The sequence below is a fragment of the Amphiprion ocellaris genome, chromosome 11 (assembly GCF_022539595.1).
Source record: "Amphiprion ocellaris isolate individual 3 ecotype Okinawa chromosome 11, ASM2253959v1, whole genome shotgun sequence".
Taxonomy (NCBI): Eukaryota; Metazoa; Chordata; class Actinopteri; family Pomacentridae; genus Amphiprion; species Amphiprion ocellaris.
The window spans coordinates 35,562,305-35,582,112 of record NC_072776.1 but is presented as its reverse complement, the minus strand read 5'-3'; the positions used below and the strand labels follow the sequence as shown (position 1 = coordinate 35,582,112).

The 19,808-nt window shown below is 42.9% G+C and overlaps 2 protein-coding genes across 5 annotated transcripts in view; both read left to right on the top strand.

The window, feature by feature from the left end:
* Positions 1 to 648: 648 nt before the first annotated feature.
* LOC129349956 (basic proline-rich protein-like) lies at positions 649 to 2,277 on the top strand (the record flags this gene model as incomplete). Its single annotated transcript, XM_055014937.1, has 1 exon — positions 649 to 2,277. A coding segment is annotated over one exon (1,629 nt), but the record flags the coding sequence as incomplete, so codon positions are not given.
* The window catches only part of LOC111578199 (diacylglycerol kinase beta), a 95,114-nt gene continuing 77,539 nt past the window's right edge, over positions 2,234 to 19,808 (top strand). For 2 of the 4 annotated variants that reach the window (XM_055015150.1, XM_055015149.1), the window contains exons 1-8: positions 2,234 to 2,612; positions 5,939 to 6,015; positions 10,541 to 10,561; positions 10,909 to 11,059; positions 14,749 to 14,811; positions 15,924 to 16,187; positions 17,983 to 18,138; positions 19,215 to 19,264. In XM_055015150.1, the coding sequence (XP_054871125.1) occupies positions 2,543 to 2,612; positions 5,939 to 6,015; positions 10,541 to 10,561; positions 10,909 to 11,059; positions 14,749 to 14,811; positions 15,924 to 16,187; positions 17,983 to 18,138; positions 19,215 to 19,264 (852 nt within the window). In that variant the 5' untranslated portion in view covers positions 2,234 to 2,542. The remainder of the gene's footprint in view (positions 2,613 to 5,938; positions 6,016 to 10,540; positions 10,562 to 10,908; positions 11,060 to 14,748; positions 14,812 to 15,923; positions 16,188 to 17,982; positions 18,139 to 19,214; positions 19,265 to 19,808) is intronic. The other 2 variants (XM_055015151.1, XM_055015152.1) reach the window with 2 other exon arrangements.

The following is a 19,808-nucleotide window of genomic DNA, read 5'->3' as shown; positions in this document are numbered from 1 at the left end:
AATACTGAGATATAATCAAACAGCCAACAATATGCAATGCATTTATAAGTGTTTTACAATAGAAACTATTTAAAACAAGTAAATAAAATCCAAACTAGTAGTTACACAATAAAAGTGAGTCTGAGAAGGAAATTTAAAGAGTTTGACTGGAAACAGACTTTTTGCCAAAAGACCATCAAAGTCCTGAACTTACACATTAATAAAACAGTTATTTTACTGTCCTTAATGTTAGTTTTCCACCTTTTTCAAAGTCTGTTTTCTTGCATTCTTGCCTCCAGATTTTCAGTTTTTGACTGTATTTTATTTTCCAGCTCTGCTTCCTCCTGTATCTTTACTTTACAGATTGTCCTGTTATAACCACTAATATGAAGCTATATAAATATTTAATATTTAATATCCAGTCCAGATAAAATTGATGTTCAGCTGAGTCACGTTTCTGTTTCTGTCTGCAGGTGTTTGGAGGTTTCTGCTGTTTCTCACCTGCTGATTTACCTGCTGCTGGTTTCAGTCTGACTTCATCCTCACGGCTGCAGGACTTCTGTTAGAATCAGCTCATTTTGTTATCCTCTGGGCTCATTTCTGGGATTAAAAGTGAATAATTAAAGCTTCAGTTTTCGTGAGGATCTCAACATAAAGAGACAGAGATGACATCCCAGAACCTCCTCGCCTCGGTTCCACTTCACAGCTCCACCAAAGGATAACAGCAGAAATCACCGCGGCACCAGACGTCCTCCTAGAACCAGAGACTCCTCGGACCCCAGGCCCCAGGCTCCAGGCCCCAGTCCCCAGGCCTCAGTCCCCAGGCTCCAGGCCCCAGGCTCCAGCCCCCAGGCTCCAGGCTCTAGCCCCCAGGTTCCAGCCCCCAGGCCCCAGGCTCCAGCCCCCAGGCTCCAGGCTCCAGGCTCCAGCCCCCAGGCTCCAGGCTCCAGGCTCCAGGCCCCAGGCCCCAGGCCCCAGGCCCCAGGCTCCAGGCCCCAGGCCCCAGGCTCCAGGTTCCAGCCCCCAGGCCCCAGGCTCCAGCCCCCAGGCTCCAGGCTCCAGCCCCCAGGCTCCAGGCTCCAGGCCCCAGGCTCCAGGCCCCAGGCTCCAGGCTCCAGGCCCCAGGCTCCAGGCTCCAGGCCCCAGGTTCCAGCCCCCAGGCTCCAGGTTCCAGCCCCCAGGCCCCAGGCTCCAGGCTCCAGCCCCCAGGCTCCAGGCTCCAGCCCCCAGGCTCCAGCCCCCAGGCCCCAGGCTCCAGGCTCCAGCCCCCAGGCTCCAGGCTCCAGGCCCCAGGCTCCAGGCCCCAGGCCCCAGGCCCCAGGCTCCAGCCCCCAGGCTCCAGGCTCCAGCCCCCAGGCTCCAGGCTCCAGGCCCCAGGCTCCAGGCTCCAGGCCCCAGGCCCCAGGCCCCAGGCCCCAGGCTCCAGGCCCCAGGCCCCAGGCCCCAGGCTCCAGGCTCCAGGCCCCAGGCCCCAGGCCCCAGGCCCCAGGCTCCAGGCTCCAGCCCCCAGGCTCCAGGCTCCAGGCTCCAGCCCCCAGGCTCCAGGCTCCAGGCCCCAGGCCCCAGGCCCCAGGCCCCAGGCTCCAGGCCCCAGGCCCCAGGCCCCAGGCCCCAGGCCCCAGGCCCCAGGCCCCAGGCTCCAGCCCCCAGGCTCCAGGCTCCAGGCCCCAGGCTCCAGGCTCCAGGCCCCAGGCCCCAGGCTCCAGGCTCCAGCCCCCAGGCTCCAGGCTCCAGGCCCCAGGCTCCAGGCTCCAGGCCCCAGGCCCCAGGCCCCAGGCCCCAGGCTCCAGGCCCCAGGCCCCAGGCCCCAGGCCCCAGGCTCCAGGTTCCAGCCCCCAGGCCCCAGGCTCCAGCCCCCAGGCTCCAGGCTCCAGGCTCCAGGCCCCAGGCTCCAGGCTCCAGGCCCCAGGCTCCAGGCTCCAGGCCCCAGGTTCCAGCCCCCAGGCTCCAGGTTCCAGCCCCCAGGCCCCAGGCTCCAGGTTCCAGCCCCCAGGCCCCAGGCTCCAGCCCCCAGGCTCCAGGCTCCAGCCCCCAGGCTCCAGGCTCCAGCCCCCAGGCCCCAGGCTCCAGGCCCCAGGCTCCAGGCTCCAGGCCCCAGGCTCCAGGCTCCAGGCCCCAGGTTCCAGCCCCCAGGCTCCAGGTTCCAGCCCCCAGGCCCCAGGCTCCAGGCTCCAGCCCCCAGGCTCCAGGCTCCAGCCCCCAGGCTCCAGCCCCCAGGCCCCAGGCTCCAGGCTCCAGCCCCCAGGCTCCAGGCTCCAGGCTCCAGGCCCCAGGCTCCAGGCTCCAGGCCCCAGGCTCCAGGCTCCAGGCCCCAGGCTCCAGCCCCCAGGCTCCAGGCTCCAGCCCCCAGGCTCCAGGCTCCAGCCCCCAGGCCCCAGGCTCCAGGCCCCAGGCTCCAGGCTCCAGGCCCCAGGCTCCAGGCTCCAGGCCCCAGGCTCCAGGCTCCAGGCCCCAGGTTCCAGCCCCCAGGCTCCAGGTTCCAGCCCCCAGGCCCCAGGCTCCAGGCTCCAGCCCCCAGGCTCCAGGCTCCAGCCCCCAGGCTCCAGGCTCCAGGCTCCTCGCCATGATGGGAGACAGCAGCTGGGTCTGTCTGAGCCCAGCAGAGTTCAGTCAGCTGCAGCAGTACAGTGAATGTAAGTAAAACCAGTTGATTACTGTTTGTCTGTGTGTGAGTGTATGTGAATATATACATAAACTAAAAAGAGTAAAAATGAGAATCCTGTACTTTAACATTCAGTGGAAAAGTGTTTTTTGTGTGTGGTTTTCTTTATGAATGTTACAGTTTTTTCCCGTGTTTGCATTCAATGTGATGTTAAATGTTGCGTGAAAATGCTTCTAAACATTGTAACAAAACAATAATCTGATGATTTACATGATATAGATGCCGTATAGCCTGGTGAAAACATTACTTCTTCAGTTCAGATATTTAAAGTTGTGTACAGGTTAACAAAGCTCTAGTTAGGTTACCTGATTTTTGTCAGATTTCTAGGACCTTTAGAGAGGGCGGTTCTCACAGGTGATGATCAAAAAGCTAGTCCCCCTTTCACATGGAAACCAGAATGTGCGTGCTGCTGTTTTGTTTACTAAACCAAATGTTGTGGTTTTCGTGCTGAAGCTCTCTGAAAAGAGAGAATCTATAGGTTTTACAGTGGCTCAACATGTTTCTATCATTTTAACTAAATGTGAAGTTGTCAGAAAAAACTAGAAACAGAAAATACATGTGGAATATTAAAATTAATGCTGCATGATGCTGCACTCTAAGATGTGTTGATGTTCTGTGAAATCAGGAAACTTCGACAGGTGATGTGATTAACTGTATTTGGAACAAACAAATCTTTCTAGAATGATTGGGAGGATTTTATATTAAGTGCATCTGCATAGAAAAAAAATTAGAAAAAGTTGAAAAACGTCTTTCCAGGTGATGTAAATTAGAATCCAAACTGTTTTTTCTTTCTGTGACATTGTGATGTGACTTTGCTTCAGTCTTTCTTAGAGTTAAATGGTTGGAAATTGATTCATATAAAGGACTGAAATAGGGAATTATTTTATGAAATAACAGACAATATCTAATAAAATCTCAGAAAAAAAATGTACATGTTGACTTTTTAAAAAACAAAAAACAGGCCAAAGCTGTAAATAACATCCACATAAAGAAATGTGCATTTTTATGAAGAGAAATTTGTTCTTTTACATTTTACTATGAAAATACAATATTTATTTTCAGTATCATTAGCAAAAAGTAGATATTTACTGTTACTTCCACTATTATGTTATATTCAGTGAATTAGCAGCATGTGTTTTAAACTAAAGTAATATTTAGTAAAATCACAGAAAAAAATATTAATTTACACATTGACCATAAAAAACAAGTTAAAACTGTAAATAACATCCACATTATTTATAAATATTTGCTGTTATTTCCACTGTTCACGCATTATATTAAGTGAATTAATAGCAAGTGTGTTAAACTGAAAATAACATCCAGAAGAGAAAAACAGGCCAAAACTATAAATAAGATTCACACAAAAAATGAGTGTTTTTCCATTTGTCAGTTTGCTAAAGTCCCTGTTCTTCATTCAGAGGGTTAGTACAGAAGCAGAGACGTGCTGAAGCAGCTGGAGATGCTGTTTGTGTTCAGATTTATGGTCCAGTTAAACGGAGTGAATCATAAAACAGTTACCGATGTGTTATCTGCTCTTTAATCTGCATCCTGTTACCGTCATCCAGCCTCAGCAGCAAACTGATGGAAGCTGGAATCGAATTATCTGTTCATGGTTCATTCATGAATCTTCTGGAGCTTCTTTGTGGTAAACTGAGAGTCAGAAAATAATAAAGTCTGAAGAGAAGAGACAGTCTCAGATTTACTCCACAGTTTATTTATCTGTTATTTGGGACCCAAAAAAAGCTCTGTTAAATATTCAGATCAGACCGATTGAATGGATCCAACAGAGGACGCAGTTGACCCTTAAAATGAAAAAAGTGCAAAAGATGCAATGTTTCTGCATTTTGCTATTTTGATAAAAAAAAAAAAAAATCTGTCCAAATTACACAAAAAATTGTCCCAAAGGACTTGAAATTTGTCCAGAATTACTCACAGTTTTTCAAAATGACAATAATTCATATTTTTTGGCCATTAGAATGAAAAGAAAGTCCAAAATATTCAGTCTAGGCTGGTTTAGAGTCTCCATAAAGTTCCTGTAAGTGTATATCTCTGGATGGATCCATATTTCTACTAAAGTCCAGTCTTTGGTCCACATTTCACCAACTGCTGAGGCTCTAACATCAGTAGAATCTGATGTGGTAAAGTTTGACCAGACAAGGTTCTAGTTTGTTTGGAAAATTGTCCAAAATGTCTTAAAATATCAAAATTAAGACTTGGAACTGGTTCACATTGACAATGTCTAATAGCTATTGGCCCTTGAAGATGATAAAAAGGAAAGTAATGTCAGTTATTGAGGACTGAAAGGACTCGGGCTGGTTCTGAGCAGAGAAACTGGACCTGACTGAAGGTTTAATGTAAAAAAACACAAATTCACTCAGAACTGAATCCGTAGATGAATCAACCAGCAGCATCTTCCTGTTTGACTCATTCAGCCTCTCAGTCATTCAGGATGTGATGATTTTAACCATGAATCAGTTGTTGGAGAAAATAGATCATCAGCTGCAGCTTTGATCTGACCAATATGTGTTAATTAAATGATCGTTATTAGATGTTAATCAGCAACAAGGATCTGCTGCTTTTGTCTGCATATTAGAGCTGTAACGATTAATCAGTTAGGTTTAAATGAACTGTTTTAATGATCAATTAGTCAGTTTGAATCATTTTTAAAAGGAAAGAGAGTCCAAATTCAGTCATTTCAGCTTCTTAAATGTGAATATTTTCTGTTCTCTTTCCTCTGGGACAGTAAACTGAAGATCTTTGGATGAAACCAGACGAACTCTACTAGTTTAATTTTAGGAGTCATCATCTCAACCTTTCTTCATCTTTAATACTTTAACTCAAACAAGTTTATTTCTAAAGTAGCTCATCATGCAGAAGTTATTCAACGTACTTTACAGGAAAATGTAAAACAAAAAGTAATGAACAAAACTGAAATTAATCAAAAACGCTACAGAAATGCTGGATAAAGAGCAGAAAGATTTATAAATTAATGAAAACTGAGAAAGAGAGATGAGAAAATAAAAGCATCGAAGAGACAAAGTCAGTAATGAACTAAAAATTAAGTTAGTAAAAGTGTAGAAAAGTTAGAAGTAGTTTCTTAACGTCTATTTCCAGTGTAGATGAACCTGCAGGTGTTATAATGATTCATTGGAGTTTAATTTAAAATGCTGTAAATGATGTTTTTACCGTTTTACAAACCAAACTGTGTTTTTATTCTGTATTTATCCCCTGAAGGCTTTCATGATCTGGGTTTTTAAAGAGGCAAATGTCCTAATAACTGATTATTTCTGTCTTCAGACTCCACCAAGAAGCTGAAGGATGTTCTGGAGGAGTTCCACGGTGAAGGAGTTCTGTCCAAATACAACCCGGAGCAGGTGAGTCGACGCTTTTACCTGCTGATCAGAAACACTCCTCTGATTCAGGAAAACATCTATCAATAAACACTGAGTCATCATCCATGTTTCTGATAAAGCCTGAGGTTCAGCTTGAGCTTTCAGATCAGATCAGTCTGGAGGTTTTACTGAGGCTGGTTTTCTGCTGAGTCACTTAGCATTCTGGTTGCAACGTATCGTAAAACCTCTAACTGTTGTTAAACTGAAATGAGGACAGATTCAGCAGCTGATTTCTGGCTTCAGAAACATGTTTTGTGGAATTTTTTTCATAATAAAAGAGAAAGTTGAGACGCTGTGTTGATCCAACAGCCGTAACTTGACTGTTTCCAGTGAAAGAAATCATCTGTCGTCGTCTATGTAGACACAAAATGAACACAAGTGAACAAAAAAGTCTACAAAATGAGACACAAAACGCCTTAAAATTGAACAGAAGCAGTACCCACAAAGGGACAAAAGCCAACAAAGATGCAAAATCACGAAAATCAGACTTAAAATGACCAAATCTGGAACAAAAACAACCATAAAATGATGCAAAATGAGATGAAAGACACACAAAATTAACAATATGAGACAAAAAATTACTAAAATTGAACAGAAACAATGACCACAATGAGACAAAATGACAACAGATGGAAAAAAGACACAAAATGATCACAATTGAACAAAAGCAATCATAACACAGGATTGTTTTAGTGACAGAGATTCATGTGTTTCATTGATTTAAGTTTAGGAGTCATGAGAAACTAGACTGGGCTGATAAACATGGACTCTACAGTGGAAGGAAACTTTAGTTCTGTTAGTTTGGTTATTGATCTCTGTGATTAATGTTAATATCAGTCGAGCTCCAGGGTTCCTGATCACTTCTATGATCAGGAAAGTTCTCTAACTTTAAAGAAATACTCGTTAGAACCTGAACTGGGATCGTTAACCTTCGTGTTGTCCTGCAGGTCAAACTGACCCGTTTTAAAGTTTGAAAATGTGGAAAAAAAACAAGATTTTCACAATGAAACTTCTGATGTCCACATTTTCAACATTTTGGGGAAATCTTTGAACGTTTTTTGCTGGAAAAAAGAAATGTTAAAAATGTTTCTTTGAGAACATTCACACAAAATTCGCTGAATTTTGGTAGATTTTTTGTGAATGTTCTCAAAGAAAATAGAAGTTTTACTGATGTATATGGAATCACTTTAGATATTTTTAGGATTTTTTTGGAAGATTTTTACTCATTTTGTGAAAATATTTACAAGAATTTTCTTGCCAAATTTGGGGGATTTTTTTTTTTTAAATAAAACTTTTAAGGGAAACTTTTAAGGAATTATTGGAATTTTCTTTCTGAAGGTTTTGCAAATTTTCAGAAATTTGGGGATTTTTTTTGCAGAATTTTTGGATTTTTTTCAGACAAGGAAACAATATTTTTGGTGCCTGTAAATGAGGACAACAGGAGGATTAATGTGTCTAAACTAAGAACCTGAACCCCAGTGGTGTGGTTGTTCATCACTCAGTCCTGATTTAAACCTTTTGGTCCAGTTCTCGGCCCTCCTGTGTGATGATTCTCCATGTTTAGGTCTAATATTCCAGTGGTTTTAACTCCTGTTGTCCTCAGAGGGTTCCTTCCTCTCCTTATTGTCGGCTCTGAGTATCTCTGCCGACATGACGAACAGCTCGGCTGGACGTTTGGCGCCGTTCGGTCCAGACTGACCCGGTGGTCGGTTGGCGCCGCGATGCCGCCGTTGCGCTGCCATCCATCAGAGTGCACGTGGGCGTGCATGTCTCTGCAGTGAGTCATGTGTCGGTGGTGGCAGCTGTAGTGGATCTTTAATAGCTTATTTTAACCACAGCGTCCTGCAGCTCCAGACAGGAAACCCTAACGGACACGTGCACAAGTAATGTTGGATTTCATGGATCATTCCAGAACTGGAGGACATTTTACATCCAATAATCCATGCACCCTAAAACATGCAGTAGTGTGTAAATATTCTTGTCGTGAGACCAGATCTATAAAAACCAGGAGAAAAGAATGTTTAAATTTTTTTAAATACCAAATAAGCCTGGAGTTCCCCGAAAATGCCATTTTTCTCTTGTTCCCCTGATGACCAAACTGAACCTCTAATAAAACAGTTAGAATCTAATTTAAATCTACTTTTTATGGTTTTATTTTTTCATTCATGTCTCTGTAATTGTGGGAACATTTTTTAATCAACAGAATATTTTAAAAAAATAATTAGTATACATGAAACGTGTCCCACAACATGTTAGCAGAATCTGCTGATTACATTTTTGTCATTTTATGTCTTGTTTTTGTCATTTTGTGTCTTGTTTCTGTCATTTTCTGTCTTGTTTTTGTCGTTTCCATCATCCAACAGTGTTCCTACAGAACGGCTAGAGCAAAGCTATGTCTTCTCTTCTATTTTCCATCTTTCTTGACTGAATGTCTCCCTCCAGCTCATATTATCAGGATCAGACTAATTCTTTGGACTGTTTTCCATCAGTCAGTTTGTCCTCTTGGTCAGCAGTAACAGCAGCTAAATATCTAGCTTCTACTGCTGAGAAAAAGATCACATTAGCATGGATTAGAGTAGAGTTAGCAAACAGCACAGAAAACATGGAAGAACAAGCTGATCAATCAATACCTATTATTGATCAATATGGAGCAGAAAACTGGAAAAGAGGAGGTTGATTTTCTAACATGTTGAAGCCCAGACGTCCTCCAGTTCTGGAATGATCTATATCTTTTAAAAACAAACAGCTGCTTCATGACTCTCAGAAAATTTAAAGTAAAGACGATTCATTCGTGTCATTTAGCTGCTGATGCGGCTGATTTTAGGAAACAAACACGAATCAGAAAACATTAAAATCAAGACAAGCTCTATTTGTTTGTTTATCACTTTAACCGACTCATCCTCTGTTAAATGATTTTAGATAATTAGTCCCCTGCAGCTGGACTCTGGTCGATAAACTCTCACTGAGCAGATCATCATCGGTCCAACAGTTGCTGGTGTTTCTGTCATCAGGAGAAAACATCTCAGCTCCAAACTACACCAGCCAAACAAGACCTGGTGTTTCTGCATTTAAACTGATGGACAAAAAGACGAGTGTAAACTTTCCCAACAAAATGACAGTTCTATCGTTCCATTTAGCTTTTATCCAAAGCGACGTACATCTCAGAGTGGATCCAACATGAGGTAGAGAGGCAGGCAGCACTAAGGACATCGCCTCAGGGTCCTGACTGGACTACTGCACCCTAACCGGGATCTGAACCACAGATCTCCCCCGCTGAGCTCAGCGGTGTTAGTCACACAAAAACATGACAAAAAACAGAAAGAAGGGTGTCAAAGAGATGCAGCACCATGAAGATGTGACACAAAATGACAAAACTAGAGCAAAAACAACCATAAAGAGACACAAAATTAACAGTATGACACACAAAATGAACAAAAACAATGATCACAAGGACAGAAAATGACAACAGCAAGATGCAAAATGACTGAAATCAGACACAAAAGGTCCCAAATGTGACACAAAACAACCAAAATGGAAGAAAAATAGCCATGAAGAGATGCGAAATGACCGATGTGAGACATAAAATGACCAAAATGGATGAAAAACGGTGATACAATGATGACGTATCATGGTCTGATCTGCTGGAACCTCCACAGTTCTGCATGATGGTGCAGCTCTGGCAGATTGAGATGAAGCATGTAAATGTGTCAGAGCTGCCCTGAGGGAACATGTTCTCCACCAGAACCTCCTCAAACACATCTGGCTTCACTTCATCCTGTGAAACCTGAAACAGAGTGAAGCTGCTGGTTGGTTTGTCCTAATAAGGAGAAGAAGTGAAGAACCAGGAGGATCCTCATCACCCCACGTCTAACCAACGTCCTTATTAGAGGTCCGTCCTGGAGGCTTCTGCTCCACTTTGTCCTGTTTTGGTCTGAACCGGAGCTCTACAGTTATTATATTTAATCAGTTTATTTGATTTGCTGGCTCTAAATCTGTCTAAACCCTGAGAGGAACATCTGGAGGATCTCTGGCTGCTGGAGCAAAGATCATACTTAGTCCTTTAATAAAGTTGGTTTAGCTGAGGGTGGAGGAGATACTGAGGTGTTACTTTAAATCTAAATCTATAAAAACTGTCCAAAATAAGACTAACAAAGACTAATAAGAACCTGTTCAGAGGTTTCTGTAAGTGTATCTCTATGGATGGATCCATATTTCTACTAAAATACAGTCTTTGGTCCCACATTTCTCCAACTGTTGAGGCTCTAACATCAGTAGAATCTGATGTGTTAAAAATTGACCAGACAAGGTTCCAGTTTTAGATGTTTAGACTTTAAATTTTACCAAGATGATGCAAAATTTGGCCAAATTGACACCAAATAGATCCTGTGAGTTTCCCATCGTACCTGTTTCCTACCCGTCGGAGCTCAGGTGTAGGTTTTAGGACGAAGCACCTCCAACGTCTGAAACAGCTAACCTTCTCTTCTTCTGCTCTCTCGCCGTTTACCAGAAGCAAGACGTTCTGAACCAAGTAAGCTTCATCCGGCAGCTCTGCATGCTGTGTGGTGTCGATGTTCATTCGGTCCATGAACACCTCATCTCCTCGGCCCGTCAGAGGCTGAAGGTCATGGAGGTGTTCAGGACCGCAGCTCAGGTGTTGCTGTTCCTCGTTTTCTCCAAAGCTTTGTCTGGATGCGGCTTCCATTCAGTCCTCCAACATCAACCATGGCTCCAGATCCAGGCTGCAGACCTTCATTTCAGGACACCTCCAGCTGAACGTCCATCTCATTCTTCTCTTCTGTCATGGCTGTACAGAGTTAATGGTGTGACGTCCGTCCTCCAATCAGAAGCTAACCTCTCTGCTGTTTCCTCCTGCAGCCCATCGACTACAAGGGCTTCCAGCTCTTCATGGCCACCTACCTGGAGAACAACATCCCAGAAGAACTGTGTCAGCATCTCTTCACCTCCTTCAAGAGCAAGACGGGAGGATGTTCTCCGGACCAGTCCAGAGCCGGAACCAGTCTACTGGGTGAGCTGTTGATTAAAAATATCGCCATTGGTGGTGGTGATAGCTCTATGCTAACTTTAGCCTTGAGGCTGCTTTTATGAGTTCTATGAGAGCATAACCAATAGAACATGTAACTAAGAGAACTAATTTAAGAACCCTATTAAAAGATGCATTCATATATTTTTAAACCTAATTTTATTAGGAGGGTGTAGGAAGCCTTGTGAGGACAAACGTCATGCTAGTAGGATAAAATGAAAATGTCCCGGAAAGCAGGGAACAAACAGCAAATTTCCAAAATGAATAAAAGAAAGTGACATAAATAGAAAACAAACTGCATCCAGCTGAACTGTGCTGCTTCTGAACAAACCATCCCAGCTTCTCTCCCAGTACATTCATACATATATATACTCTACTGTTCAAAACTTTAGGGTCAATTAGTAATGTCCTTATTTAAAAAAATAAAAAAAAAAATAAAAAATCAAGTGGTCCCCATTTCACATGGAGACCAGAATGTGTGTGTTGCTGCTGCTGCTTTGTTTGCTAAACCAAATGTGGTTTTCATGTTGAAGCTCTATGAAAAGAGAGAATCTATAGGTTCTACTTTAGTTCAACACGTTTCTATCATTTTAACTAAATGTGAAGCTGTCAGAAAAACTACATACAGAAAATAGACGCACATAAACTATCATTCAAAAGTTTGGGTCACTTAGAAATGTCCTTATTTCTGAACGAAAAGCATTTTTTTTCAATGAAGATAGCATTAAATGAATGATAAATCCAGTCTAGACATAATTAATGTGGTAAATGACTATTGTAGCTGGAAACAGCTGATTTTTAATGGAATATCTCCATAGGGGTACAGAGGAACATTTCCAGCAACCATCACTCCTGTGTTCTAATGCTACATTGTGTTAGCTAATGGTGTTGAAAGGCTCATTGATGATTAGAAAACCCTTGTGCAGTTATGTTAGCACATGGATAAAAGTGGGAGTTTTCATGGAAAACATGGAATTGTCTGGATGACCCCAAACTTTTAAACGGTGGTGTAGGTCAACTTTGACTCATTTAGAGCAATTTTAACTAACATAGAACAACTTTAACTCATTTTAGAGCAACTTTATCTAATATCGAGCAACTTTAACTAATATAGAGCAGCTTTAACGGATATTAAAGCAGGTTTTACTCATTTTAGAGCAACTTTAACTGATATTAGCGCAACTTTATCTAACATAGAGCAACTTTATCTAATATAGAGCAACTTCATCTCATTTAGAGTGTTTTTTTCAGGCTGCTGCTTTAATCAGACAAATAATCTGAACTTTAGGAGGTAATTCTCTCTGAGGACTCTGTAGCTGTAGAAGTAAATAAATTAAAAATCCTCCTTTCTGACCGTCAGCAGCGTTTTCCTTCTGTCTGTCAGAACCATGCTGACATTTAGCGGTATTTAAGGCTGTAGCCGTGGAGGGCAGCAGTTCCTCGTGTCCAGGTCATCTAACGGAGCTGGATGAGTTCCTCCATGTTCCCCAGTGGTCTTCTGTGGGCCCCGAACCAGGATCTGCTGGTGGAGCAGCTGAGCGGCCAGATGGAGGCTGAACCGGCTTCTGTTCTGGGCGTCATGTGCAGGAGGCCCAACGTGAGCCACAGTTTGTCACTCTGGGAAGTCGAACGGCGTTTCAGACGGATTAGTTTGTGAGAACAGTTGGAGGCCGACACCTTCAGGAACCATCTGATCCTCCGGTCTGGTTCCACCACGTCAGTCTGGAGCGTAGAACCCTCATGGAGATAGAATCATGGAGACGTTTCTAGACAAGAGGCGTAGAGAACATTTAACTGATCGGATGTTTAGCTGAAGGAAGCAGCTGATTGAAACGTTCCTTAAGGCTGCTTTGAGAACATCCTTCATCTGTTATCATTAGTGAAAGGTTTTATAGAAGATCGTTCTCCTAATGTGCTCCCTGAGCGAAAAAACTAAGTGTTCTACCTTTAATAAATCACAGTACAGGAATGTTCTGAAACATTCTGTCATCTAAAGGCCTCGACAACATCTGGAAAACGTTTTCTGAATGGTGGTTTAACGTTCTTCCGCTCTTGTCGTGGAACATTGCGGGAATGTTTCATAGATTCTTTAATATCCTCAGAACATGGCTGCCAGAATGTTCCACCTTTGTTAATTTATCACGCTACAGGAACGTTTTATAAAGATCATATGAGGCCTCGACAACATCTGGAAAACGTTTTCTGAATGTTGCTTTGAGAACGTTCCTTCTTTGCTCTTACAGAACATCATCCTCTAAATTTTTCAGATAAAACTCTTTGTTCAGCTCTAATCTCATTAGAACATTGCTAGAAATAATCAATGTCCCTAAAACGTTCTTTAAACATTAGATTATGAGTTGTAAACATTATTAGAACTCATAGAGAACGTTCTCTGCTCCCTTCTTCTGTTAAATCTTTAAAAATCTCTCTTTCAAATGTTCTTTTCTTGCACAGAAGTATTCTTGATGCTCCTTCTAAAGAATTTTTAACCGGCATCAAAGAGAAGAATAATCAGAAGTTCAGACTCTAAAAATGTCTTTTTAACCTTTTTGTTGACTGGATTTTATTTACTGAAGCACAGTAGAGATGTTTATTCATCAAATGTTCAGAAATAACAGAAATATGTGTTGATTTCTGTTAAATGAGGTGGCAAAAACTCACTTTCTTTGCTTACTGTCACATAAAAAACCCTGTATATACAAATACAACTACAAGCTACTAGTAGAAAATATTTCCACATGCAGCAGGATTTATTTCTCCTGATCTTTCATCATTCTGAGGTACAAACAAACATATCAAGACTCCATGTCAGGAGGAATGAATACAGATGACATGTAATAAATTCATTTATCGTGTTCAGTTAATGAAGAACCAGATGAGTGATTTATTAATCGGTGTGTGTGATGGTCTGTACTGCCCCCTGGTGGACTCAGCTGCTTACTGCTGCTGTTAAATCCTGTCAGGAATGAAACTGAATGATGACGTCCACATTTACTGGACGGCTTTAAAGAATACATAACATAAAACATGACAAAGAGTTTATAAATATGATCGGATCCGTTTTAACCCTCGTGTCATCCTGCGGGTCAAATTGACCTTTTTTAAAGTTTGAAAACGTGGATACAAAAACGTAGATTTTCACAGTGAAACTTCTGATGTCCACATTTTCAACATTTTTGGGAAATCTTTGAACATTTTTTGGTTGAAAAAAAGAAATGTTAAAAATGTTTCTTAAGAACTTCACATAAAAATCAACTTTCACATAAAAATTGATTTTTATGTGAATGTTCTTAAGAAAATAGAAGTCTTACTGATATATATGGAATCACTTTAGATATTTTTAGGATTTTTTTTGGAAGATTTTTACTCATTTTTGAAAAAATATTTACAAGAATTTTCTTGCCAAATTTGGGGGATTTTTTTTTTTTTTTTTTAAATCTTTTAAGGGAAACTTTTAAGGAATTATTGGAATTTTCTTCCTGAAAGTTTTGCAAATTTTCAGAAATTTGGGGAATTTTTTGCTGAATTTTTGGATTTTTTTCGGACAAGGAAACTATGTTTTTTGGTGCCTGTAAATGAGGACAACAGGAGGGTTAAAATATGATCCATGTGTTCTGAGCTCCATGAAGGACATAAAGTCTGTTTTTTTTCTCCTCCTCCAATCACGGCCTCAGAAGCGCGCTCCATTGATGCAGGCATCTCTATTCAGACCGAAGTGGCCTGTGCCCCCATCACAGGTACCAGAACCAGGTCTGACCGGGGCCCGGGTCCATACCTGCTGCTGGTTGTTGCTCTTGTTGTTGTGGTGACCTGCTGGTATTTTGATGACAGTGATGCTTTGTGATGCTGTGGTTTCATGACCTGCTTCCTGTCCTCTATGCTCCTTTGGTTTTTGGTATTTGGATTGTGTTTGTTTATGTTGCTTCTTCTGCAGAACCCATAAAAACTATTCACCACCTTTAAAGTTTCCCCTTTTATTGCTTTTCAACACGGAACCAACGACAGTTTAAGTCGTTTTTTTTTTTTTAAATAGAAAAAGATTCTTTCATGTCAAAATGCAAACACATTTCTATAATGTCAGTAAATAAAAAATTTAAAATGAGCGATTCATTAGAATTCAGCTCCTTTAAAGTGACTCTGATGGAACTCAGCTGGTTCTAGGAGTCAGTAATGGATGATCTGAGGTCAGAGTGATTGGAGGATAAAGACTCCAGTCTCTGGTGAATCAGAACTCCTGGATAGAACTACACCATGAAGACTGAAGAACCAAGAAACTCTGAGAACAGGTTGTTGAAAAGCATCAATCAGGACGATACAAGAACATTTAAAGTTCCTGAAGATCTTCTGGAGTCCAGTTAAATCCATCATTAAGAAATGGAAGGAAGATAGAACATGAATAAATCTGACTAGAGCAGGACGTCCTCAAGACCTGAGAGACTAGAGAGGGAGGCCACCAAGACTCCTATGACTCCTCTGAAGGAGAAAGAGACTAGAGAGGGAGGCCACCAAGACTCCTATGACTCTTCTGAAGGAGTAACTAGAAGAGACTAGAGAGGGAGGCCACCAAGACTCCTATGACTCCTCTGAAGGAGTAACTAGAAAGAGACTAGAGAGGGAGACTTTGTTGACATTTTTTTGTAATTATCAGAAAGGTAAATTTACATTGACTGTGATTTAAAATCTAACAGCAATCAAAGGGAAAACTTCCAAGGAGACTGAGCACTATTTCTGGGCTCAGTAAGCAGCCTATCCTGTCTCTAACACACCTACCTTCATCTGTCACTGTGACTATTAACCTTGCTGCCTGTTGGTTGTATTTTCTGTCTCTCATTGTGTTGGTGACCAACAGGGATGAATGGGAAGAGCATCCTGTCAGCGATGGGCCGACACACTCCAGAGCACTCGGCTGTGATGAACACGCCGGGTTCAGGAGCCACCACCTCCCCTTGTTCGTCCCGGTCCTCCTCTCAGCGCTCGGGGACGGGGTGCCACACGCCTGGGGGGCCCCACAGGTCACCCTGCACCCAGATCAAAGCCTCTGAGGCCAGCAGCAACGCCCTGAGTCCCAACACCGGTCCTGCCCGGTCCCCAGTGTCCCCCAGACTGTCACCAGGTGAGCTGAAGGCGACACTCCCCGAAATGGAGCTTTATGCTTGGTATGTTTGGTAGATATCACAAATACCATCCCCACTGTGAAGCACGGCAGTGGCAGGATCATGATGTGAAGCACGGCAGTGGCAGCATCATGGTGTGAAGCATGGTGGTGGCAGCATCATGATGTGAAGCATGGTGGTGGCAGCATCATGATGTGAAGCATGGTGGTGGCAGCATCATGGTGTGAAGCATGGTCGTGGCAGCATCATGATGTGAAGGACGGTGGTGGCAGCATCATGATGTGAAGCATGGTGGTGGCAGCATCATGATGTGAAGCATGGTGGTGGCAGCATCATGATGTGAAGCATGGTGGTGGCAGCATCATGATGTGAAGCATGGTGGTGGCAGCATCATGATGTGAAGGACGGTGGTGGCAGCATCATGATGTGAAGCACGGTGGTGGCAGCATCATGATGTGAAGCATGGTGGTGGCAGCATCATGATGTGAAGCATGGTGGTGGCAGCATCATGATGTGAAGGACGGTGGTGGCAGCATCATGATGTGAAGCATGGTGGTGGCAGCATCATGATGTGAAGCATGGTGGTGGCAGCATCATGATGTGAAGGACGGTGGTGGCAGCATCATGATGTGAAGCATGGTGGTGGCAGCATCATGATGTGAAGCATGGTGGTGGCAGCATCATGATGTTAAGGACGGTGGTGGCAGCATCATGATGTGAAGCATGGTGGTGGCAGCATCATGATGTGAAGCATGGTGGTGGCAGCATCATGATGTGAAGGACGGTGGTGGCAGCATCATGATGTGAAGCATGGTGGTGGCAGCATCATGATGTGAAGCATGGTGGTGGCAGCATCATGATGTTAAGCACGGTGGTGGCAGCATCATGATGTGAAGCATGGTGGTGGCAGCATCATGATGTGAAGCATGGTGGTGGCAGCATCATGATGTGAAGCATGGTGGTGGCAGCATCATGATGTGAAGCATGGTGGTGGCAGCATCATGATATGAAGCATGGTGGTGGCAGCATCATGATGTGAAGCATGGTGGTGGCAGCATCATGATGTGAAGCATGGTGGTGGCAGCATCATGATGTGAAGCATGGTGGTGGCAGCATCATGATGTTAAGGACGGTGGTGGCAGCATCATGATGTGAAGCATGGTGGTGGCAGCATCATGATGTGAAGCACGGTGGTGGCAGCATCATGATGTGAAGGACGGTGGTGGCAGCATCATGATGTGAAGCATGGTGGTGGCAGCATCATGATGTGAAGCACGGTGGTGGCAGCATCATGATGTGAAGCACGGTGGTGGCAGCATCATGATGTGAAGGACGGTGGTGGCAGCATCATGAGGTGAAGCATGGTGGTGGCAGCATCATGATGTTGCCACCACCGTGCTTCCCATGGACCTGGTTTCTGGATAAACCTGAACCTGGTCTCTGGGTAAACCTGGACCTGGTCTCTGGATGAACCTGGACCTGGTTTCTGGATAAACCTGGACCTGGTTTCTGAGTGAACCTAGACCTGGTCTCTGGGTAAATCTGAACCTGGTCTTTGGATGAACCTGAACCAGATCTCTGGGTAAACCTGGACCTGGTTTCTGGGTAAACCTGAACCTGGTCTCTGGGTAAACCTGGACCTGGTCTCTGGATGAACCTGGACCTGGTCTCTGGGTAAACCTGAACGTGGTCTCTGGATGAACCTGGACCTGGTCTCTGGGTAAACCTGAACGTGGTCTCTGGGTAAACCTGGACCTGGTCTCTGGGTAAACCTGAACCTCTATCTGGTCCCAGCAGATTGGAGTCGCTCTGAGAAGCTGCTGTCGCTGAGAAGGAGCCCGTCGCCCCAGAAGGGTTCCCCCCTGCCGTCGCCCCAGGTGGTCTTCCTGAAGGACATCGTGTGCTACCTGTCTCTGCTGGAGAGGGGGACACCTGAGGACAAGTTGGAGTGTGAGTCCTCTACAGGTGTATGTATGTTGATGAGGGACCTGGACCAGGATCTGAGCTAGGTAATCACGGTAACGGATGCTGGACTCCTGATGGTCCAGATGAAAGATCTATTGAAGGTCTCAGTAGAAGGTCCAGAGGAGCTCATCAGAAGATCTGAGTTTTTACATTTAAAGGGTTAAACCATTGAATTAGAATTTAAAGTTGCAGCAGGGATGTGATCCAGTCCTGGTAACAGGATGATTAGTTTTTAGATTGAATCTAATTCTAAAAGTAAGATTTGGAAAGAAAAAAAAGACTTTAGAAAAATTTATGGATAAAAATAAATTTTATAATAATTATAAAAAATATAATAAATAAATAAATAAATAAATAAATATAATAATAATATTTTTAAAGCTACATGATAAAGTCTGAAAAACAATCAAAAGCAATATTTTGGCTAAAAAAATTACTTTTCAATAAAATTGCCATAATTTCACAAGAAATGATGAAAACTAAAAAAAAAACAATCAAAATCTCAATTCAAAATTCTGTCTTCTTTAAAATAGAATTTCAAAAAAACAGTAATAATAATTATGATTTTAAAAGTTATCTGTTAAATTCTAAAAAAATAATATTTGGGCAAAAAATCAAAAATCTAAAAAACTTGCCACAATTTCACAACGTGTTAGTCAGAAATAGTAAAAACAAACAAACAGAAAAAAGGTTGTTCCATCAGGAAAATGATCCAAATCTCAGCTAAAATAATAATATTTCATATTCGTGTTATTTAAAATAGGATTTGAAATCAAAATGAAAAAATTAAGTCTACCTGATAAATTCTAATAAATTAATGACATATTAAATAAAAATCTTCCTCAGAAAGTCTCAGAGCCGTGACCAGTAGAACCTGTTCTGTAGTTCTGTAGTTCTGAGGTTCTCCGTTCCTCCCTGCACGAAGTTAATCTAATGAACTGTTTTGGTTCCAGCATTAGCTGACCAGCTAATCTCCACTAACAAGCAGAACATTCTACTTAGTTCTAGCAGCTGGAACCCATCCAGGAACCGGCATCACGTGTTCTCTGTTCTGTCTGCAGTCATGTTCCGGCTCTACGACACCGACGGCAACGGGGTTCTGGACAGCTCGGTCAGTTCCACATCCACGTTCTGTCTGTGTTCTATCTCCATGTTCCATCCATGTTCTGTCCATGTTCTATCCACGTTCTGTGTTCTATCTGTGTTCTTTTTCCATGTTCTATCCATGTTCTATCCACGTTCTGTGTTCTATCTTCATGCTCTATCCACGTTCTATCTGTGTTCTATCTTCATGTTCTATCCATGTTCTATCTCTATGTTCTATGTATGTTCTGTCCACTTTCTATCTGTGTCTATCTTCATGTTCTATCCATGTTCTATCCACGTTCTGTGTTCTATCTTCATGCTCTATCCACTTTCTATCTGTGTCTATCTTCATGTTCTATCCATGTTCTGTCTCTATGTTCTATCTATTTTCTGTCCATGTTCTATCTATGTTCTGTCTGCGTTCTATCTATGTTCTATCTGTATGTTCTATCTCTGTTATCTTTATGTTCTCTGTGTGTTCCCTCGCTGTTCTCTCGCTGTTCTTTTCACGTTCTCTTTACATTCTCTCAGTTCTGTTTGTTCTGAGCAGCTCCAGGAACAGTCAGTGA